The following is a 23,938-nucleotide window of genomic DNA, read 5'->3' on the forward strand; positions in this document are numbered from 1 at the left end:
TTAATAGATTTTACATTGAAGTTTAAAAATAATTATGGGAATTATGTTATAATCCAAAACGAATGGTTATAGGACACATCAACTTATCAATTTTAAAATTTCTGATAAACCACTGTATTTGGTGCCCAAACATATGCCAATTATGTAATTGACTAGTTTTATGGTTAATAGGACTGAACAATACAATATAAGAATGTTAAAAAATGTTTTGCATACATTTTTTTTATATTTCTGGCAGTATGTGGAAATGCAATCTTATGGCAATTCGTACAGATTTTACAAGGTGACTCATTCGTACAACCACACTCGTAAGTTTTTGTAAGAATTGCTTTTGCCCCTGTAACATTGGGGTTCAGTACTGTTTTTTTTTTTTTTGTATAATAATCGTACATTATTGTACCATCCACTTCGTGTTTATGATAAGCTGCATGGTGTTTAAAAAAGTCTACACTACAAGTCTACACACATGAACAATACTTCTGGTTACATGGTATGGTAAGGAGAGATGTTGTTAGATTTCACATCATGAACATAATTTTTAGGGATCAGATTATCAAACACTGTAAAAAATGCAGCATAAAAAAAACATGGTTTTGCAAGTCAATTCAACATACTATTTTTTTTTTTACAGTTTTTGACATTGCATGTAAACAACCACACGCAGAACATCATAAAACTAAAGAAATAAATTAAACACCCCTGCAGATGTACCTTTGAGGTACTAATATATGAACTCTTTTTGGAAGGGTAGTGGCCCAATGATAGCTAGGCTCAATTTTTTTTAATTTTTTTCTGACAGTGTATGGCATTACTAAGATGAACCCTTCAATAACCTGTATTTTAAAACATGTGCATTGCATTATTTTAATAATAATCACATATTTAGCTTAAAAAAACAACTTTCCATGTATGTATAAACCTGTGTTTTCTAGCAGGGATGCAAATCAGCATACTCTACATATTGGTCTTGGACAAAACAAAGGGAGCGTACGTTTGACCTTGATGTAGAAAAAAACATGACATCATTTCATAGCCAAAGGGATCGTGAAAGTAGCAATAGAGTAACGGTCCTGCACGCTCCTCAGATCATAAACATTGTTTCTGTATAATGAATTATTATCCAGGGAGGCCCAACCGACCCTCTGAATGGTTTGCATGGAGAGAAAATGCTAATTCAAGTGTAATTCACCCCACTGGAACTGTATATGTGTCTGGGCATTACGTCGGCCAGAGGAACATATGCATACAGGTTTACGGCCCCTCTCTCTTTGTCGCCAGGGTCATTGAGGAGATCGAGGAAGATGAACATTGAGTCAGAGCTTCACATTTGACCCCTGTGAACCATAAATTTGGGCGCCTTTGGTAATTTCATCGAGTCACCCCAACAAAGAATGTGATCTGGTCTGACTGTTTATAGTTGTTTAGTTGGTCATTGAAAATAAATGTTTTCGTGAAGGTCGGCCACTAAATAAACAACCTGAAAACAAATTGCACACTGTAAGAGTGTCACTGGAGTCATTAACTATGAAGAGAAATTCAGCATTAATGCATCCCAAACAGTCTGGTGCGTTGTTTAATATTGTAAATGGTTTGTCGTGCATAATGGGAAAACCTATGGAAAGCTTTTTTTCTGTGTGAAGTTGTCTTTTCTTCGCTGTGAAAGGATGAATGCATGCTGTTGTGACACTTGTCTGGCAAAAGAGGACTTAAGTAATTATGCTGAAAATCCAAATATACAAAATGTTTATAAAAATATCACTATAAATATCTCTATTATAATTATCATTTAAAACACTGTACTACAAGGCAACTCAGCAGATATCATGGTATTAATATGATATATATTATGCTATACATCTATGGTATTGTGGAATAAAAAAGTGGGGTTTTAAAGGTATTTTTGAACTCTTTGAAATGATAATACTAGATTTAATAAAATATCAAACCTAGTGGCATGAAATATTAGATGTTTGCTTAATTAATGCAATAGAAGTCAGTTTTAAGTGTTGCTTTACTTACTAAACGCACCATGTGTCTGTCTATCAGCAAAGACGTCACAAAAAAACAAAAGACCATATCAGTCTACAAACTCCAACCATCACATATTTTCAATACTGGTAGTTTCAGAAATGATCCCCTCACTAACAACTTGAGCAATATCGCCCTCATGTGGTCAAATTGAAGCTATTAAACGCTACATCAACACAAACAGAGTGTCGCGGGGATGATGACGTATTTTTGTAGGCTAACACGGAAAGTAGCGGGACAATGTTTTTTCCCTTTATTTAAATGGCAGTCACATTACAGCTGACATGACTAATTATTGCAGCATATAAGATAGAAAAATATATTGAAAAAAAATACGTGACACTGCTTCCCTCGCGAAAAAGCCTATTTATTTCCCCACAGACTTCTGGATTAACACACAAAACAAACTGTGTTCAACATAAATTCAAGACAATTACACGCTTTGGCCAACAAGTTAGTCTTCACAGATGGACACAACTATTATGAATTTTTAAGTCAAAATTCAGCTTTTTAAATTTCTAGCAGCTAAACACACAGACTTCATACAAATTTGTATTTGTAATTTGTGAAGATTTACTTGTTAGACAAAACGTGTGTCTTTAACTTTGTTAAACCCAGATCTTATTTTATTGCGTTAATCTAAAAAAATCAAATGTTTTTTTTTTTTTTTTGCGAGGGAACCAGTATCCCGCCAACTTCCGGCCTGGTTAGCCTACAAAAATACGTCATCCCTGCGGTACTTTATTAAGCAAAGAAATCGCAGCAGTCAGTTTTTCTTCACTTTATTCTTCATTTAAATCAAATCATATCAATAAACATGTTTACAGTCTTATATTTTATAAATAATGAGATTTGCATAATAAAAAACTGAACAAAACAAAGAAACTTGACCTTATGTATCTGGTGATTTGCCTTGTACTTTATAAGTGACAGTGGCATTTTTATACGAGTATTATTCTCTTTTGACGTTTTTTTATTTCTTATTTTTCTTTTTAAGTTGATGTGGAAAAAACTGTGGAAAATAGAAATACAGTTAGGCCCTTATTCACAGTTAAAGGTGAAAGACATTCATATTAATATCACATGATATTAGTACAGTTAATACGGTTATATTTTACCCAAAATCACAAAATATAAATAAGTATTATATTTAACATGAAGAAAACTTATCCCTTTTTGCAAAATAACATTTCTTCATTTTTTCTTTTGACTTGTACTTGTCTGAGTTTTACCCGTGCACCTGCATGCCAGACCACATGTAACATATATAAGCGTGACTGAACACAAATAATAAGCCTGCAAACTTCTCACACCGGTAAAACAAATGCTTAAAACATTTAAAATGGTTTAATACGCTTCGTTATAGACCACCCTAAAAAGGAGAAAATTTGCAACAAAATTGCACTTAACAGTATTCATCTGTACCGCTTAAAAAGAAAACTAAAATACAACTCTTAACAGCTTCAGAATGCTTTCACAGGCACGACAATCATAAATAATTTCTTGAGCACAGTTTAGGCTACTTGTCAGGTATTTCGACGAAAGCTGAGCATTAAAACTAACCGAGTTAATAACTCGCTTCTTCATTCTCTTAATCATGAAACATGAGAAGTTATTTCTATCCAAACTGTTCAGAAATTAGTATATTCACTGCAACAAATTTCATAAGATGACGTTTCCAGTGATTTAAATAGAAATTAACATGTGGCTCAATTACAATAAGGCTTTATCATCACAAAAACTAAAAACAACTCAAAGTCCCAACATATTTTAACATAATGGATCTCTCGTTTCCCAGGGACAATTTGCTAAAAGTATATAACACACATCATTTACAGATTACACTTTATTTTAAGGTGTATTTGTTACAGTTTAAATATACATTTCAAGTATTGAGTAATATTAATGAACAATATGCACTTACTATGTGGTTAGTTGCATGTAATTACGCATAATTAACTCTTTTACTATACTAAGTATGTGCAACATGTAAAGAGACACAGTAAAATAAAGTGTAGACCATTTTAAACAATTAAAACAGCATTGATAATACTTTCTTCTTTACTTACCTTAAAGCCAAATTACAATTAGTACACAATAATAATAAAATAGTCACTGTAGCGAACTGAACAATTGCCCCTGTCCTTTATGTGATTTGTAGGGTTTTGCATACATGGGGGTTGAGTCATATTTGGGATAAAATATGGACTTGTAAATGTTTTGTTGAGAAAAAGTCAGACAGATAGATTGATATCTATCGCGAGTGTGTATACGTGTCTAATCGTTGCGTTCTGAACTCAATGAGGTATGAAAGCAAATGTTTGCCAGGCTGTGAGTTCAGCAAATCACTTCTGTCCGAAAGAGAGAGAGAGTGCATAGTCCAAAAAGTCAACTGAAAACAAAAAATCATCTAGGTGCTCCCTTTGTGAAATCATCATACTCTGTTTGTCTCTATAGCTGTCCCGTCTGAGCCGCGAAGGTTCTGGACTTGGTCAAGTACCCAGCTGATTCTGGGTCTTTCCTGAGGATTGGTCACCATAGTAGAGCTGAGGAGGGTTTGAAGCCCTTGAGAATAACTGTGACAAAGATATACAGGTTATAATGTATACATAATATGGGAGGTTTGCGGATGCCATGTTATTTTGTAAACATGACCAGCATGTCTTTGTCACAAATCAACTCCTCTTTATACACAAAAAATTGCAACTGGTCAGTTTGAAATCTCAAAATGGGATACACGCGTAATGTTTAGTGCATGCTATGTACCACATACTGTTTAAAGCCACAATATGTAAGATGTTTTAAATAAAATATCAAAAAAACACTGATATATTTCATGGTGCCGTGTACATATTATCTTAAAAAATTCCCAAGGATTTGTAAATCCTAATGTTCCTAAAACATTAATTCATGACCTTGTCCGTAAATATGATTAGCAAATTCCATACGATCCCATTGCTTCATAATGTTGTTAACTCTTTTCCCACCATTGACGAGTTATCGCGTCAATTAAGAGAAACCATTTACATGAAAAAACGTGTTCCTGATGAGTTTTTATGGTTATCTGTAATACCGTGATAATCCACTAGATTACCCAATTTATAAAAAAAACTGAACCAAAAAATTATTTATTAATTTTACACTCCGTGTATGTTTTAGTAATCACAAAAATGCAATTATTTCAGCTTTTTGCTAAAAAAATATTTCTGAAAAAAAAACAACAACACATATTTAAGAGTTTATAAGCAGAGAGAGAGAAAAAAAAATGAATAAAAGTTTTTTTCCTTGTTTTGTTTGTTTGTTTTTTGTCTGTTTGAAAGCAGAGGGTCTGTTCTTTCATTTAATATATTTGTATGTTTATAAATTTAAAGAAGAACATTTTCCTGGAAGGTATTTTGTGAAACTTTTGTGAAAATCACAAAAAATGTTGGCGGGCAACTTTCAAAAAAAAAAAAAAAAAAAAAAATGCTGGCAGGGAATGAGTTAACTTTGCTTTTTTGTGTCATTATGAAATAGCAACATCTAGTGGTGAAAATCCTATGTATTGTGCCTTTAATGCTTACTATGTTTTTAAGTATGCTAAACAGTATGCAGAAAATCAATATACACATTTGAAACTGTAGTATACTACACAATGTCATTATTTCGGTACATTGCATGTTTAATCCAATGAGTGACAACCAATTATCATTTATCAAAAGTTCTTGTATTTTTCAATTTTGTAAAAAAAATCTATTTTTTCACTTCTTCATCTTTCATCACTCTTAAAATTGAAAAACAAGTTGACCCCATTGCATTGTGGGTATACCCTACTGTGTCCACATTTGAAAGTATTTGAAATAACGTGTGATTTTTTTAAGGTGCTTTGGACAAAAGCATTTGCCTAAATGCAAGAAAGCCTTTGACCCACAAGGCCTAAAAGATCTCAAGCTCACCTGCAAGGCTGTGGAATGGACACTGGATTTTGAACGGCGAGAGCCACGCTGTCACCCTTCTGAAAGATCAGGTCATAGGGTCCCTCGAGCATCATCATCGAGTACAACACACAACCTAGAGACTATAGACAGACAAAACAATGAGACAGACAAAACATTGTGCAGGAGTGCAAAGACTGAAAGAACATCATTTCCTAAGATTAGAGAGAGAGACATAACAGTTAAAAAACTTCACAGAAATAACATCACAGGTGATGGGTGTGTTTTGTTTGTTGCTAAATTCTGTAAGGTTAAATGTAAATTACTTTTACAGATGTGATTCAAATGAACTATTAGCCAAGCTCTGTATGAAAGCTTTTCAAAGTAAAGGCGCGGCCATACAACACTGTGAGCATGCAAATATTTTTTGGACGTTGCTGCGAATATGGGCGGGATTGCTTCGTCCTTCTTTGCCTTTTCAGTAGAAAGAAAGGTCATGCTGTGACATACCGGTTTTCTACTGGTAAGGTGATTTCGCAGGTCAGAGTTTATCTTAAACTTTTCTACGCAGTGAAATACGTAATATATTGCGTTTCCGGTCTGACGCACTTGTGTGCATATGAATGCAAGTCAAAGGAACAAACTGTTGTAAGCATGTTTACTTTTCTTTAAAACACTAAAATAGTGCAACAATACAATATTTTATGACAACAACAGTTTGTATAGAATATTTTCTCTGTTATGTTTTTTTAAAATGTGTGATTGACTTGATAACAAGCTATTTACGTGATTTATGCAAATATTGTAAGAGGTAAAACCCCCAAAGATGTGTATAAATGTTATTTAGTTAAAAATTAATCCTGCTTTTGTTGATGTGTTAATTTCGGTCAATATGCTTTAAAAAAACTACCAGAGAAAAGTTTTTAACTTATTCATACCTTGCGTTTTGTAATCTGTAGGAATTGGAGATATGTACATAGCTATAGGACTATATTAATGTTTTAAAGAAAAGTAAGCACCCTTAAACATTACAAAAAAGTAATTAGCCAAAAAGCTAATAGCAAAACAAATTTTATGTACACATTGCACTGCTCTTTAGGGGTGTCACGATTCTCCAAATCCTTCATTCGGTTAAATTTTCGATATTAAGGTCACGGTTCGATTCGATTTTCACCTTTTTTTTTTTTGAAAGAACAGGTTGCTATGCCATTTTTAGACTAGAATTTTATGAAATATAATATCTGAACTTGAACCCGAAGATGCCCTGCCATGTTAGTCGTGCTACCAAAATATGTTACACTACATGCACATACCTGATAAAACGATCCTGTCAGATGAACATTCCTGTCAGTACTTTTGCCCTTTTATTACCGTCAGACGAGATTGTGAGACTATACCCCAATAAGGCAAACCGTGACAGCCTTACTGCTCTTATCTCAATATTAGGTCATATATCCCTTCGCATTTAAAAAATCCATGGTTTTTGAGGTTATTTGTACTGTAGTAATTTGTAAAATGCTGAATTATCTGCGTTTTAATGGCTGAATGACCAGCATCCCACTACAAAACAATAGGTTTAAAGCACACGCTCTGGACGTCCATCCCTCACAGCCTCGGTTTGGAATCAATATGGCGGCTGGCTAAATAAGCCACAGAAATCAAACCATACGAAATATTCAAAGATACAAAATTATTACTAAAGAATGAAAGATGATTACCCAGATATCAGTTCTCTCATCAATGATACAATGACTTTCCACATTAAACAGCTCTGGTGCCCTGTACGAGATGGTGCATCTTTGAGATGCCCAATCCTAAAATAGATAAACAAGTATAAAGAACACGATTCATTACATGTTTTAATTAACAGATAATATAATAATTCTTTAAAAGACACTTCTCGAATCTGACCTGGATTGTCATTGCTTCCCGTGACCCCCGGACTTCAATTCTGGCCTTGTTCATGGATCCCAAATCCATTAAATAAGGGCAGTCGTTCTCATCCAGTAAAACATTGGTTGGTTTCAAGTCTCTGTTTTTAAAAACACAATTCAACATCATCAATGCGTACTCACAAATATTTCAGCTCAAAAAACAGGATGAATTTAAAGTGTATAAAATGTGTTAAGATTTTAAAAAAATTTTCACTGTAAAATTTGCTTTCATGGAAGCACTTTGTAAACCTATAACCAAGAGTGATTCTAATAATTATGATATTTTGTTTTGTTGTATCAATTTTTTTGTACCTTGGATCAGTCTATATCGGAAAATATTAAATATGTTCAAAAGCAACAAATTTGGAATCAAATTAAATTTAGGATTAAAAAACATAAGGTTTATTTGTGGTGGGACATTCGCCAGGGGAATGGGTGAAAAATGGGTAACTAATATGCCATGCCATCTGTCTTTTTGGGATGTGAAGCCACTTGTAAAGCCTACACTTGACGCATCCGCACAAAAAATGCTGTGCACATCGGCACACGAAAAGGTATCTTGCGCACTCCATGATGACATATTTGCCACGCGCCAAATAATAATAAAAAAATAAATAAAAAAAATAAATAAATAAAATTAAATAAAAAATGAAACAAACGCACTCCGTCCGAGGTGCAAGTCAAAAAGAATATATCCAAATATATAGCAAAAAAATTGACTGCACGCTCACTTGCAAAATAATTTTATTTTAACCAACGTTTCGGCAAATAGCCTTCGTCAAGGTACATACCTTGACGAAGGCTATTTGCCGAAACGTTGGTTAAAATAAAATTATTTTGCAAGTGAGCGTGCAGTCAATTTTTTTGCTATATATTTGCCACGCGCACCAACGGCTGGTTTCAGAGTCACAGCGGACTGCGGCGAATTACGTACAGGCCTTGTCGTGTAAGAGGGGAAGTAGTAAAACAATATGCTGTGCAAAAATCTATATGTGGCAGTCAGTTTTGATTGTGTGGCGGGTCGCCACAAATAAATAAATGTATGGGAAACACTGTAAGATTATTGTTGTGGAGTAAAAGTACCTGTGAGCATAACCTTTATCATGAATTGCTTGAAGTCCTTCACAGATACCATGCAGAATGTGTAAGATACGGCTTTCAGGCATGGAGCTTCCCTTATCCCGCAGTTTCTCAAGAACTGACCAGAGACTTCCCTTACTGCACATGAGAAATAAAAGAAAACTCCTACTAAATCACTTTTTTACTAAGACACTGTCCAGCATAACCATCTTTGAGTTTGTCAATAAAAATTATGCTAATATCATTTTGCAAGTATAATATCCCTGTATCACTTTTATAACATTGCCAAAGAGTACCACTGACAGTACCACCATGGATTCTTAAGACGTGTGCCATAATGACACCAAAAAAATACCATAGACATCATTTTAGTACCATGTTATACATCAAAGTACCAGGGTATATCAATTTGATACTTACACTGATGTATGGTAGCAACAGCCAGGCTTCACATTTTCCTCCTCTCTCCACAAAGGTGTGTGCGGTCAAACTGAGGATGTTGGAGTGACTGAAGAGTTGGTGCATCTCCACTTCGGTCTGAGCCTCTTTACGACCCTCGCGATCATGGCAAAGGATCCGTTTCAGTGCATAGAAGCGTCCATCGTGTGCACCTTCTACAAGGTCCACGTAGCTAAAACCCCTAAATGAAGAAGAGAAGTAGGTAATAATTGAAGAACGCTTGGGTGTTTCTAGGTTGGTCATATCAACTTTATCAATACATTGAGCTTTAGACATTAGTTAATATAGCACTTTTAAAAGTGTATCAAAAATGTACCATCATACATGTCCAAAATACCATGGTAATACTATAGTGCATGTCCAAAATACCATGATAGTACAACGGACCAGTGCACGTCCAAATATTATGGTAGTATCATGGTGGATGCCCAAACTTCCATGGCAGTACCATGGTGCACATTCAATATATCATGGTAGTACTAAGGAGCACATCAAAAATACCACAGTAATAATATAGTGCATATCCAAAATACCATGATAGTACAACGGACTGGTGCACGCCCAAAATATCATTGTAGCACCATGGTGCATGTAAAAAAAAACATGGTAATACTATAGTGCATGTCTAAAATATTATGATAGTACAAGGGACCAATGCACGTCCAATGCAAGCCTAAACTACCATTGCAGTACCATGGAGCTCGTCCAAAATATAATGGTTGTACTATAGAGCACTTTCAAAATACCATGATAATACTATAGTGCATGTCCAAAATACCATGGTAATATTATAGTGCATGTCCAAAATACCATGGTAATATTATAGTGCATGTCCAAAATACCATGGTAATATTACAGTGCATGTCCAAAATACCATGGCAGTACCATGGTAATATTACAGTGCATGTCCAAAATACCATGGTAATATTACAGTGCATGTCCAAAATACCATGGTAATATTACAGTGCATGTCCAAAATACCATGGTAATATTACAGTGCATGTCCAAAATACCATGGTAATATTACAGTGCATGTCCAAAATACCATGGTAGACAACAGACCGATGCACGTCGAAAACATTATAGTAGTAGGCTATTATGGTGCACGTCCAAAATATGTCCATGGTAGTACTATAGTAAATATCCCAAACATGGTAATACTATAGTGCATGTCTAAAATACCATGATAGTACAAGGGACCAATGCATGTCCAATGCAAGCCTAAACTACCATTGCAGTACCATGGAGCTCGTCCAAAATATAATGGTTGCACTATAGAGCACTTTCAAAATACCATGATAATACTATAGTGCATGTCCAAAATACCATGGTAATATTACAGTGCATGTCCAAAATACCATGGTAATATTACAGTGCATGTCCAAAATACCATGGTAGACAACAGACCGATGCACGTCGAAAACATTATAGTAGTAGGCTATTATGGTGCACGTCCAAAATATGTCCATGGTAGTACTATAGTAAATATCCCAAACATGGTAATACTATAGTGCATGTCTAAAATACCATGATAGTACAAGGGACCAATGCACGTCCAATGCAAGCCTAAACTACCATGGCAGTACCATGGAGCTCGTCCAAAATATAATGGTTGCACTATAGAGCACTTTCAAAATACCATGATAATACTATAGTGCATGTCCAAAATACCATGGTAATATTACAGTGCATGTCCAAAATACCATGGTAGACAACGGACCGATGCACGTCGAAAACATTATAGTAGTAAGCTATTATGGTGCACGTCCAAAATATGTCCATGGTAGTACTATGGTAAATATCCCAAATTTGTCATTTGTACTACCATGATACCATAATGTCCAAAATACCATGGCAAATGTTAAATGATCTCTCAAATAAATACATTTATGTGTCTGCTAAATAAATGTAACTACCATGACGTTTTGGCACCTTCAAGTAAGCGAACACAGAACTTTGAGGATGATCTCACCCTTCTTCTAGTTTCTGGATGAAATAGTATCTTTTGTTGTCGATGGTGATGGCACTGCGAGAGCAGATACACAAAGCTTGTCCCATTCTCTCTGTAGCATCGCTTATCAGACCAACCAGGGGTGAACAAGAGGCACTGGACACAAACATTTCATGATCAAATCTGGTTATTTTCTGTATAAAATCCATGACATAATTATCCAGTGAAACGGCATTACAAAAACAGTGTGCTTCTCAGTCAGTGAAATCAATTATTCACCAGCCTCACGTCGGTATCCCAGCGTTAACTGCGTCATGACGCGCTTCTCCTCTTTCTCTTTTGTCGCGCCCTGTTGCGTTTAGAATACTTCTTATCCGAGCTATGTGTAAATTTAACGGGAATGTGTGGCGAACGGGAACCGACGGCGATTTAATTTATGAATTTATTTCTCAGAGTACACGTGGCACTTTCAATACTATAAGTTCATGCTGTGCGTCGATTATGTGACTAACAAACTAACGTTACGTTTGATTCGGTTCCAGAACAATAATATTAAACTTTATCACAGATAAGTTTCATATTTTATAAAGAGGGGTTTATGAATGTTTTTCCTCATTTGAAATACTACTCGGTTTACCTTTAAGAGAAGCTCTAGCCTGTTTTCAGCGGTAAGATTTTTCCGTGTACACTATCAACGTCACTGTGACGCAATGACGCATACTAGAGTCGTCTATTTAACCCATCCGTCGCCGTGACACAACAATTTAGCGTCCGGGAAAGTAACTTTATCTTAAAGTATCGTTGCTTTTCACTATTGTGTCGTTTTATGTTGTCTATGAGAAAAATAATTTGTTTGTATTACCGCATTAAATCATGATAATACATATTTTAAAATATATTTTAGAATATACTCAACATTTGAAGTGGATTAAAATCCTTCCTAAAAGCGGTCTTAAAATTTTTATACAATACCTGTTTTTGTCTTTTGACAACTTTAACTTTTTTAATCCACTTTGAATGTTGATGTATTTAAAATAAATATTTTATAAATATAAATATTTATAAATAACAATATAAATACTGTTAAATAAGTCTGAATCTTAAAATAAAAATCTACATTAACCTTGTTTATTTCCACCCTTAATGGGGCAGATTCCCAGACAAGGATTAGACTAGACTAAAAAAAAAATAATTAAGTGCTGTACAAACTGAAAACAACTTGCACTGACATATCTTAAAATACATCAGTGTTCTTTGTTTTGCCTGAAAATGCACACAAGTAATGTTTTAGTAAGTCATGTTTGTTAAAACTAATTATATTTCCTAATTAAACTAAGGCCTAGTCCTGGTTTAAACTAATCCTGGTCCAGGAAACCACCCCAATATGATTTATTTTAGCGTTTTCCTTAGAATTTCAACCAGAAATCAGAGGTCCTTAAGAAAAAAATATACATTAATAAAACAACTTTTCTTTAAAATAATTAAATGTAATTATTATTTTTATATATTCATGTGTGGTATATAAACAATGTGGTTTATTTGTTTGAAAGTTCGTTTTTATGTTATAAATAAAACCTTTAAATAAAATTTGACTGTGCTTTTTACATGGAGTCCTTGTGTTGGAGTCTAGATGGGATGCTTCTGTAGTTGAAAATGTTGCTTTATAGCAACAACAAATAAAAAAACTGAATCGTATATACACTTCACAATATCACCAAAAAAGAACCACAAGGAAAATAATTAAAATCTTTATTCTTAATTATTCATATTCATTCATATTATTCTGTCCAAATCTGGCAGAAAAGAGCACACATTTTGCCTTTAGTATTCTTCACCCTCCTCCTCATCCTCAAATGAATCAATGCCCACTTCTTCATAGTCCTTCTCCAGAGCTGCCATGTCTTCTCTGGCCTCAGAGAACTCGCCCTCTTCCATGCCCTCACCAACATACCAGTGGACAAAGGCTCTCTTGGCATACATCAGGTCAAATTTGTGGTCCAGACGAGCCCAGGCCTCTGCGATGGCCGTGGTGTTGCTAAGCATGCACACGGCTCTCTGCACTTTGGCCAGATCTCCACCGGGTACCACAGTTGGGGGCTGGTAGTTGATGCCCACCTTGAAGCCAGTGGGGCACCAGTCTACAAACTGGATACTTCTCTTGGTCTTGATGGCGGCGATGGCCACATTGACATCTTTTGGAACCACGTCTCCTCTGTACAGCAAACAGCAGGCCATGTATTTTCCATGGCGTGGGTCGCACTTCACCATCTGGTTGCAGGGCTCGAAGCACGAGTTGGTGATCTCAGCCACGGAGAGCTGCTCGTGGTAGGCCTTCTCAGCAGAGATAACCGGAGCGTACGTGGCCAGTGGGAAGTGGATACGAGGGTAGGGCACCAGGTTGGTCTGGAATTCCGTCAGGTCGACGTTCAGGGCGCCGTCAAACCGCAGAGAGGCGGTGATTGAGGAGACGATCTGGCTAATGAGCCTGTTGAGGTTGGTGTAGGACGGGCGTTCGATGTCCAGGTTCCTCCTGCAGATATCGTAGATGGCTTCGTTGTCCACCATGAAGGCGCAGTCGGAATGCTCCAGTGTGGTGTGGGTGGTCAAGATGGAGTTGTATGGCTCCACCACAGCTGTGGAGACCTGAGGAGCAGGGTAGATGGCGAACTCCAGCTTGGACTTCTTTCCAAAGTCAACGGAGAGACGCTCCATCAGAAGGGAGGTAAAACCAGAGCCTGTGCCTCCACCGAAACTGTGGAAAACCAGGAAACCTTGCAGTCCGGTACATTGGTCAGCCTGTAACGAACAAGATTAAACTTTGTTATCATGAAACTGCTTTGATCTCAGTAATACGTGAAGACGTATATTTTACATTACCAATTTGCGTATGCGGTCCAAGACGGAGTCAATGATCTCTTTGCCAATAGTGTAGTGTCCGCGGGCATAGTTATTTGCAGCATCCTCTTTGCCTGAAATAAGTTGTTCAGGATGGAACAGCTGGCGATAGGTGCCTGTGCGGACCTCATCTACAAGCAAAAGACCAGAAAGATATTTTACACCATTACAATTACAGGCCTGATGAACAAATTATGTGATCAATAACTGCATGTCTCTCTTTTGGTTAAAAAAAAATATATTGATGTTTTCAAAAGGGGCGTATACATGACCAAAGGTTATTTGCTATGTGAAAACCTGTCCTATAGCTGTGTTTATACAACAAATACATTAACACCGAAAAAAAACCCTTTGCTCAATGTTTTTAAGCTAGCACACCAATATTTACCAATGACTGTAGGCTCAAGGTCTACAAAGATGGCACGGGGGACATATTTTCCAGCTCCTGTGTCGCTGAAGAAGGTGGTGAATGAATCATCGTGGCAACCAACTGGCTTGTGATCGGGCATCTGACCATCGGGCTGGATGCCGTGCTCCAGACAGTACAACTCCCAACAGGTGTTACCCATCTGGACACCAGCCTGGCCAACGTGGACAGAGATACACTCACGCTGTGGAGACAGTGCAAAGTAACAATTATTAAATGGTATTTTAGTGACATTTAAACTAAACATCACATGCAAAATAAATTACGCGGTTTTGGCTTTTGTGTGTTCTCCGACTTTGGTTATCATCCACCAGGGGGCAGAACTTAAAAAATATGCGCGTTAACTATTGAATGTCAGTTGCAGGTGACTGACATCTGCAGCTGCCTGGATACCTAAAGGTGCCGGCCAGATCATGCATTAGCCCTCGATCCTGTTTTTGTCTCCAGTCATGGGTTTGTGCTTAGCTAAATAACAAACCTGGAATAACAAAGCCACTGCATTTGGCACACAGCCTTGAAATGAGGTCATTAAACAACTAATTTGTTTGTCAAAGGAGTTTCCAAAACACTCACTAGTTTATGATGTTACTCGACCCATCTGGTAGACAGACCTATATCTACTACCAACTTTAATAGCTATTAGAGTTGCATTATAAAAACCCCGCTGTTTTGCATGATTGTACAGGTAAAACGGCTTGAGGTGTTAACAGCAACTCCGACAGGTTTAATCAGAGACTGCACCCTAACATGGAATTTCTAGCATGTGCCCTAGAAAAGGAGTGTTGCAATTCAATAGAGGGATAAACAAAGCTTTGAATAGGATAAGTCGACATGGAAAATATGTATTACATGTGTTAATTTCCATGTACATGTTATACAAGTAAAGATGCGGTAAAGAAGCTTTTCAAATACTAAGTTATGTCCTTCACCACGGTGCACTGTAGAAAATGATGTCAAAACCAACATATACTTTTGTTACTTTAACTTACCAAATTCTGCAATTTCAACTTGTTTGTAAGATATGTGAACTTATCCCCCAAAACAGCTTATTATGTTCAAGCTATACATTTTATCCATATGGGATCGAAATCACAACCTTTGTATTGCTAATATAATTCTCTACCAACTAGTGAGATGTTTATTGGATGTTTATGGTTTAACAAGCATCACAAGACCATGTCTTCAAACATATCAAATTATATTTTACATAAAGAGCACCTTCCCAAATTGTAACACCAAAGTGTTTCATTACAATAAACGAAGGGCATGTTTGTATTCATAATAAAGTAATATTTCGCAAATCGTATAGGGGCGGTTTCCTGGACAGGGCTTATCCTAGTCCAAGGCTAAAATCAAGGCATGTTTGGAGGTGCCTGAATTAAAAAACACCATGTACTGCCATATCTTAACATACATCAGTGCCATTGTTTTGTCTCAAAATGCACACTAGTATTGTTTTTTTGTAAAAACAACCACTTAAAAATGTCTTAATATAACTAAAGCCTAGTCCTGAATTAATCTAAAACCCTGTTCGGGAAACCGCCCCATAATTCATATATTCAAATCTATTGTTATTAAGATGATTGTTGTTGAATAGTTAAGTAAGCATGACACAGGTAAAATCACATCACGTTTATTTAGCGGATGTAATAAAAAAGTGCTATGTAATGATCTGGTGATGCTGAATCGGTGTCTCTCATTGGAGAGCTGCCCTACTTCAGCCCAATGCTGTCATTAAAGAAACTTCCAGAATCTGATGCACATGACTCTTCCTCTAAATTCTCTTCTCTTGTGGACGGGTGCTATTTTTACTTCACTTTCAGTATACGGTGACTCAAAGGGGGTTGGGGAAAGAGATCCCGCAGTCATGTGGGACTGCCAAGTTTGGGCATGGCAGCCAGGTTAGAAGTTATTTATGGGTGGTTCATCTTTCTCCGCTAGTAGTTTGCTTCCTCATAACCCTCTTATTTTGATCCCACAGTGAGTTGCCATCTTGTCCCATTAGGTTTATCGATTTACAGGCTCGCATTGTTTACTCCATATCTACCTGGCTTGAACTTCTACGCTATTTTGGGGTTTTGTTGTACTTACAACACATGCTTTGTGTGGTAACATCTAAATGATCTGGTATTGATTAGTATGACTTAATCTCACTTCATTAGGTAAAATAAGAGTCACGTCAGGCAGAAAGTTATTTTATTTGTCATATTGTGAAATCTCCATGTCTCAATTTTAAGGCATACAGCTGTAAGCCTCTTTCAAAATAGTTGCATCATCAGTAAAAATGCAAATGTAGATTTTTTGCAAATTAGGATATATAAAACTTACACTAGCTAAAAAATGCATTTCATCTGGTTTTAAGAGAAATTAAAAGTACCTTATTTGCGGTAATCATTGAAAAAAATATGACTTATTGTGTTAAACTTTAAAGTGACCTCTCTGAAATCAAACATAAAGAGTTAATTTTTAACTGGCTACTGACTTTGACCTTTTTAGTAGCCATATTCTTCTGAGGTTTAAGTACACAAAATGTATGATAAATTAATGCATTTATTTTATATAAGACGTCATAAAACTGGGCCCCCCTGGCACCATCTCAGGCCTCTCAAGAGGGGCCCGCCCCCACTGGGTTAATAACATTCAGAGCATCCAAAGTCCAAACAAGACCTCTGGAGTGTGAATTGGGTCATTTCAAATGCGAGAACCATTTGTCCATGGATTTCAGCACAAACAAACTCCTACACACGTGGTATTAATATCTTCTCTGAGAAAACAAGCTTGGTAACCTTTAGCACACTTTGTTGTTATATACTGTGGGCCGGCTTTCAGTATTTTACGCAAACATTTATCCAAAGTGTGATATTCTAATTAAGTATAGTGTAAATAAATAATACACACAAACCATTGTAACATAAAAAAAATAAACATTTAATTCAGTTCATAAAATTAAATTTAAATGTATTAAAATGTTTTTATTTCCTGGATCATTGAACAGATTCTACATCCGCATTTAGTGCAAACACGAACACACCCACGGCCACACCATGACACACGTGCATTACTACAGTGGGCGTCTCCAGAAATGAAGCCATTTTATAAATGGAAGACAAGTTATAAAACGTTTGACTACGTTACTTTGTGTGTCTTATTCAGTGTGACGCATATAATAGTCTTATCTTTTTATATGCACATGTACATGTATAGGTAAACTTAAACTGTTTATAGAAGTAACTATATGGAATGCCAATGCAAATATATTTTTTAAATATAAAGCAAAAAAATTAATCTTTATTATAATTATTTCTACGACATTCCAAGAAAGGACAAAAATAGAAAGATGTGAATTATGACAGTCAAACGTTTTTAAAATGTACTTCCTTTGTTCAGCTCCCTTATCAATTTTTGAAAATTGGGCGCCAAAGTGATTAAACATTTGAAAAACAACTTTATTTACAATATCAGTTATTGCGGAAATGCGTCACAGTCGCACGCCCAAGGGCCCACCACGAGCGTTCACATACGCATTAAATCAAAGCAAATACAGACCAATGTTGCTAAATAATATAATTATACAATCATCTTTGCTACTTTCAAAACCACCTAGCTTTACTGCGTTTATACAATAGTTACGTTAAAACTGAGTTTTATTTTTTTATTGATAAATCTATTATAAATAACCCAAATAATAAATGTAGGGCAAACAAGTGAAGACTTATTGTAGCTCAATGTTACTTAAATCGTGATGGATTACTCAAAATGTTTACATGTTTACCAGGAAAATATTTTTCACAGTAGCTTTTACTTGCGTAGTCTGTATTAACAAATAATGTTGTACTCACCATTTTGATTCAGTATTGGATGGTTTTCAAAAAAAATATTTGAAGAAGTCGTTCCCTCTCACTGCGTACCTGCAATGTGGTTTAAGTGAGACAGTTTGAGCCTCTGCGCACAACGCATCTCACTAAATCCTTGGTGTCTGCGACGTCACGGGGGGCGTGGTTTGTTGACTGCGGTGAAGCCGAGAGTATGGAAGGCTGAAAGGGTCAAAACCAGAGTCGTATAATAAGAGAGTTACGAAACGCTTTGATCTCGCCGCCGCGGGGTCACGTGATTCATGTAACGTTCTACAGTTCCAAACTGTCAATCTGTTTGCATAGGTTTTCAGCTATTTTAGGTAAATATTAGCTTGTAATGTGAATTGATTACTATACGTACTATGTATATAAAGTTTTTTTTACTAGGGAGTGATGGAAATACAGTAAATCAGTTAATAAAGATTACAACAGTTAATGGTGACCCAAAGATAACTGTGGTTATCTATACCAACTACAGCAACACAGTTTATCTTTTATTTTTGTAGTTAAAATATGGCTATATAAATGGTTATCAATCTGCTAAAAACATAATTCCTACACTTTTACTATATTAAAATCACCAAAAAGATCACCAACGCGGTTATTTGTAACAGTGAAACATAACAGAAACACACTAAATTCACATTTAATTGTATTTATAGTACACATTAAATGTTAATATAATTATACATGATGTTCGAGGATACATCACTCGTATTACTTACCAAACACAATGAAACACATAGCAGCATTGTGAAGCAGTGTGACCTTCTTATAAAGGGATAGTTCGGCCAAAACAATATTAAACCCATGATTTACTCACCCCCAAGCTGTCCGAGTTGCATATGTCCATCGTTTTTCAGACAAACACATTTTCGGATATTTTAGAAAATATTTTAGATCTTTCAGTAGCGCCGCCATCCTAGACTCCTCTGTATGCAGGAGAGAGTATTAGTGTAGTGTACGCACTTTTCTTACTGACGTATGACAAATTTGGAGGGCGGGGGCACAGAGCAGCAGCAGGGAAACCTCCGTAAGCTGCGTAAGCTCTCATCCTGAATGCGGATGCGACTAAGATGGCGGCGCTACCGGAAGGTAGTTAATTACGTTAATACAATTTTAAATATGGATATTTCTACAACAACACCGCACAGATTACCCTCAGAAGACCTTTGTTTATCATCCTGGAGCCGTTTGGATTTAATTTGTGAAGGATGTACGCACTTTTTTGGAGTTAAAGGTCGTGGACTATGGGTGGACCCCGTAACATTACATTTAATCAACTGAAAGATCTAAAATTAAAATTATTTGACTCAAAACGTGCGAAGCTATTGCATAGACGCGTACTTGCAAGTAGACGCCGATTCCATTTTCAAACTTAAAGTCTCATCCAGCAACTTAACCCTTACAGTTTTTGCGAGGCTTTTCTTATTTATTCTTCATGGTTATTTAAGATATTATGGCCTGTTTTACCTACGCATTTTGCTTAAACGGGATAATCTATTTTCAATACATGTACACCAGGGCTGTTTCTCAATTCCAAGAACGCAAAGAACGGACTTGCGTCCTCGTGGAGATCGGTCTTGCCAGGCGACCTTGGAAGAACGAACTCGGAAGTTTTGCCGCAATGACTTCTGGGGCGTAAAGCGATTTCAGCAAGTCTGCACTCGATGCATCCTCGATATCAAGAACACATCCGGGTATTTTCATGCGTCCTCTGTCCTTGCGTTCTTGAGAATTGGAATTGAACTTCGACCGTTAATGATGACGTAGAGCGAGGACACGAGGACGCAAGATCGCTGAAGAACGCATATTGAGAAACAGCCAAGGTGTCTCCAACCCTGCTCCTGGTGAGTTACCATCCTGCAGACTTCAGTTCCAACACACCTGTCTGTAATTATCAAGAACACCTTGATTAGCTGCTTCAGCTGTGTTTGATTGGGGTTGGAGCTAAAATCTGCATGACAATAGCTCACAAGGAACCGGGATGTAGACCACTGATGTACACAATATTTAGATTTCCTGAAAAAAAATCAAAATTTGTTTAAAATATATCAGGTCCTTCAGACTCTCGTTATAATAAAAAAAAAATGCCACCAGGATGACTGCTACACACATTAAGTAATTAAAAATGATTTTTAAGGGACCTTTTATTCTATTCTAGTCAATTGGTTTAAATTACTGTATTCTCTTTTTTTGTACATTATGTTTTCATCTGCTGGAATTAGCTGTATCAGTGTCTGATAAGGAGAGAGAAGACCAAAAAATAAAGAATGCAATAAACCAAAAACAAACAACAGACAATTTAAAAAAAATATATATCACAAAAGGTCTCTTCTCAGACAAATTAAAACTAGACACAGAATAAGGATCAAACACATGAAAGAAGCCAGTCATAACAATCAACCACCAACCAAATGTTTTAAAGGGGTCATATTTTGAGATATTTTTAAGATGTAAAATAAATCTTTGCTGTCCCCAGAGTCCTTCTTTTCTCCCTCTTTCTCTCTGAACTAAATGGCAGTGCTGTGGTTGGATAGTGCAGATAAAGGGGGCGGTATTATTGGAATTCGCCTTGCTACCTACCTCACAAAACAGAAATCTGAACGACCTAATTTTTCACATGCTTTCAGAAAATGGCTTACTCAAATTAAGTTACTGGGTTGATCTTTATCAAATTTTCTAGGTTGATAGAAGCACTGGGGACCCAATTATTGCACTTAAACATGAAAAAAGTCTCATTTTCACACTATGACCCCTTTAAAGACTAGTGTCCAGTGAATGGACTGGCAGGGAGTAGGGCAGACTAATATAGTAAGCCAACTAACTGGCAGAACAGTAATCCACGGGCAGGACTGGGAAAGGGTTGAAACATGCACAGATATAGAGACAGAGTAACAACAAATTTGCATTACAGATATTACTGTGCTTTACAGTTTTGAAATTTAGACTTTTTGGAAAACTCAACACAGTTTTCTAGACACTTTTTCTAAGTAGCAAGTAATGTGTTTGAAAAAGTGCAAAGGGTTTTTAAAGTGCAATATACTACAGTACCTGCTTTAAGTGCAATACTCAACAATGCAATGTATATGTAAAAATTTCTTCCAGACTACTACAGTGTTTCGACCCTTGTAAACGGAGTCATTCATAAACACTGCAGACCCTGTTTTAGTTTAACTCCGGGGTTGGCTGCAGTGTAGACGAACGTAGCCGTAGTGTAAACAAAAGTGTGAGTGCCCACATTAGATTGTGAGGATGATAAAGGAGGAGTGAGAGTTTAAGGAAAAGAACAGAGTGAAAAGAGGAAGTTCTGAGAGGAAAATGAAGAAAAATGTAAGTTAAAGTTAAAGGTGGAATAGGAAGAGAATACAGGAGAAGATGACAGATAAAGGATAATGCTTCCATAGTTGTTTGTACTTAGCAAAGTACCAAAAAGCTAAAATAAAACTTAAATGAAGTGTTTTCTTTTGTAAGAGATGTGTGACTTCACATTTTGTGTGTGTTTTGTGGTAGGGGAGAGTGAGAACGATTTCAGCACTTTTGCTAATTGTAAAGCACTTAAACCTACGACTACCAACCCATACTGCCATTAAATATGATAGCATTATAGTTATTAGACAAAGTGAAATGTTGCAACCAACTATGTTTTTGTTAATTATTACAATAAATTTGAACTGCAAAACATTTTTATATCACTGAAATTCTAACATTTGTGAACTGATCTGAAAAGAGGGACACCCCTATCTGTTGAGCGTTTCCTCATACTAAAACATGTTTTTTCAACAATGCTGTGAAAAGAGACAGTTGCAACAACATGATGCAATTGTCCCTACAGTGAGAGCCATTTATAATGCTTTACATAAACACTTATGTATGACAGTATGACAAAAACAAAGAGCATACAAAAATACTTTTTTTAATCTAGAATTGTATTTTTTAAGAAGAAGTGGTCACATGTGGCTGCTTTCTTCCAGAACAGAGGAGGGGGCTAACTAAACATGTGCACTATGAGTTTCATCAGTTGAAGAAATAAGCCGTGTTGCAGCTACCCCATGTTGAAACTGTCCCCGCTCTCCCCTATTGTGGGTAGAGTTTAGAGTAGTGAAACCATAGTTTTAAAAGCGTGACTGAAATGGTCCATGCTCAATAATAATCTCCCCTATAGACACAATACATTTATTAGACCGAAGATTGTTTATAAGATACAGTATATCCAAAATAATTATGCCTCATGTTTGACCCTCAGACACAACTACACTTTGTGACACATAAACATTAATATTTCGAATATTATGCAGGTTTTCTGCTTCATTGCCATTTACGCAAAATGCATTGTGGGAATCTTGCTGTCATAAGTCCACACAAGCCACCCCTCGATAGATCCTCGATAAAAGGGAAGAAACAACAAAACATCCAGGGATTGTATGTCAGTTTATGCACATTTCACAAGTCTGAAATAACGCAGACAGACAAGAACGCATATTGAGAAACGTCATTTGTCTTTGTGGCCTTCCATACAAAAGCTTCACAACCCGCTCAAACAACAGTTTGATTTTATATCTACACCAGAGGAGGGGCAAACTGACACTCCTTTAAAAAGTCTCCAAGTCATGCAGGGCAATATATATTAAGACAGAAATTAGAGATCATTAAAGCTTATACATCAACAATAATACAGGGCTAATGATATAGGAATGTCAGCATGTGTTGTATGTCTAGTAGGTTTATGCTATTTATTCCACGGTAACCAAATGTTGCATTATGTAGTAACCTTTAAAATAAACCTTTTTTTACTTTAAGTAAAAACATTTGTTTTTATGATTGAATCAAAAGTGTTTATTATTCCTAGTGTCTGTCTGATCCAATCTGTAACAAATCTAAATAAATATTTATATGTATCTATCAATATGCAAATACTACATTTGCATTCAGAGGCTATTCAGAAAGATTCAAACATGTTTTTGCTTATTTGCACGGTTTTATCAGAGCTTTGCAACGAAATATTAAAAAAATATGGATTTAATCTGTTATACATTACTAAAAGTAGCTACTCTTACAACACTTTGTTACACTGATAGTATCATATGGTAATATCATACTATTTTTATTTCACTGGTACTGGATTAGTACCTTATTTATGTACCATAGATTTTACATAAAACTCTAAAGTAAAACTATCATGTTATGTTAGTGCGAAATCAGGGTATTACTATGGTATTTGTTTGTGCTTGTATAATACCTTAAATCCTGATGGATTCATACTAGTGGAAAATGCTGTAAACAAAGGAGGCATTGTTATTTTTTAGACAGCCGGATTTGGCATAAGAGTCATGTTTATGGCCGTTTAAACGTCGCCCTCTAGTGTTTATATATGGAATCACACAAAGTGGGAGGTG

At 36.1% G+C, this 23,938-nt stretch overlaps 2 protein-coding genes across 4 annotated transcripts; both read right to left on the minus strand.

The window, feature by feature from the left end:
- Nucleotides 1-3,356: 3,356 nt before the first annotated feature.
- On the minus strand, nt 3,357-12,121 carry stk16 (serine/threonine kinase 16). 3 transcript variants are annotated; one of them, XM_073866243.1, is made up of 8 exons: nt 12,004-12,121; nt 11,388-11,522; nt 9,377-9,596; nt 8,960-9,093; nt 7,854-7,974; nt 7,661-7,756; nt 5,964-6,085; nt 3,357-4,604 (listed from the first exon to the last, which is right to left on the minus strand). In XM_073866243.1, exons 2-8 carry the CDS (start codon nt 11,471-11,473, stop codon nt 4,463-4,465), a joined length of 921 nt encoding a protein of 306 aa, XP_073722344.1. In that variant the 5' UTR covers nt 11,474-11,522; nt 12,004-12,121; the 3' UTR covers nt 3,357-4,462. The 3 variants fall into 3 exon arrangements, with proteins under 3 accessions (XP_073722344.1, XP_055062134.1, XP_055062132.1); XM_055206159.2 differs by lacking the exon at nt 12,004-12,121 and adding an exon at nt 11,646-11,890; XM_055206157.2 differs by lacking the exon at nt 12,004-12,121 and having other exon boundaries at nt 11,388-11,639.
- Nucleotides 12,122-13,101: 980 nt separating this feature from the next.
- tuba8l2 (tubulin, alpha 8 like 2) lies at nt 13,102-18,688 on the minus strand. The gene is made up of 4 exons (XM_055206160.2): nt 18,528-18,688; nt 14,650-14,872; nt 14,244-14,392; nt 13,102-14,162 (listed from the first exon to the last, which is right to left on the minus strand). Exons 1-4 carry the CDS (start codon nt 18,528-18,530, stop codon nt 13,188-13,190), a joined length of 1,350 nt encoding a protein of 449 aa, XP_055062135.1. The 5' UTR covers nt 18,531-18,688; the 3' UTR covers nt 13,102-13,187.
- Nucleotides 18,689-23,938: the final 5,250 nt, after the last annotated feature.

Source organism: Misgurnus anguillicaudatus, chromosome 3, assembly GCF_027580225.2.
Source record: "Misgurnus anguillicaudatus chromosome 3, ASM2758022v2, whole genome shotgun sequence".
Taxonomy (NCBI): Eukaryota; Metazoa; Chordata; class Actinopteri; order Cypriniformes; family Cobitidae; genus Misgurnus; species Misgurnus anguillicaudatus.

Excerpts from the sequence above, each read along its gene's own strand:
- stk16 (XM_055206157.2), bottom strand. The coding sequence starts at position 11,575 with ATGGATTTTATACAGAAAATAACCAGATTTGATCATGAAATGTTTGTG. Across the intron at positions 9,597-11,387 it reads ATCCAGAAACTAGAAGAAGG|GGGTTTTAGCTACGTGGACC; the intron begins GTGAGATCATCC and ends TTCTTCATTTAG. Across the intron at positions 7,975-8,959 it reads GATAAAGGTTATGCTCACAG|AGACTTGAAACCAACCAATG; the intron begins GTACTTTTACTC and ends TTTTAAAAACAG.
- tuba8l2 (XM_055206160.2), bottom strand. Across the intron at positions 14,393-14,649 it reads CCTTGAGCCTACAGTCATTG|ATGAGGTCCGCACAGGCACC; the intron begins GTAAATATTGGT and ends TTTTGCTTGTAG. Across the intron at positions 14,163-14,243 it reads TGGACCGCATACGCAAATTG|GCTGACCAATGTACCGGACT; the intron begins GTAATGTAAAAT and ends TGTTCGTTACAG.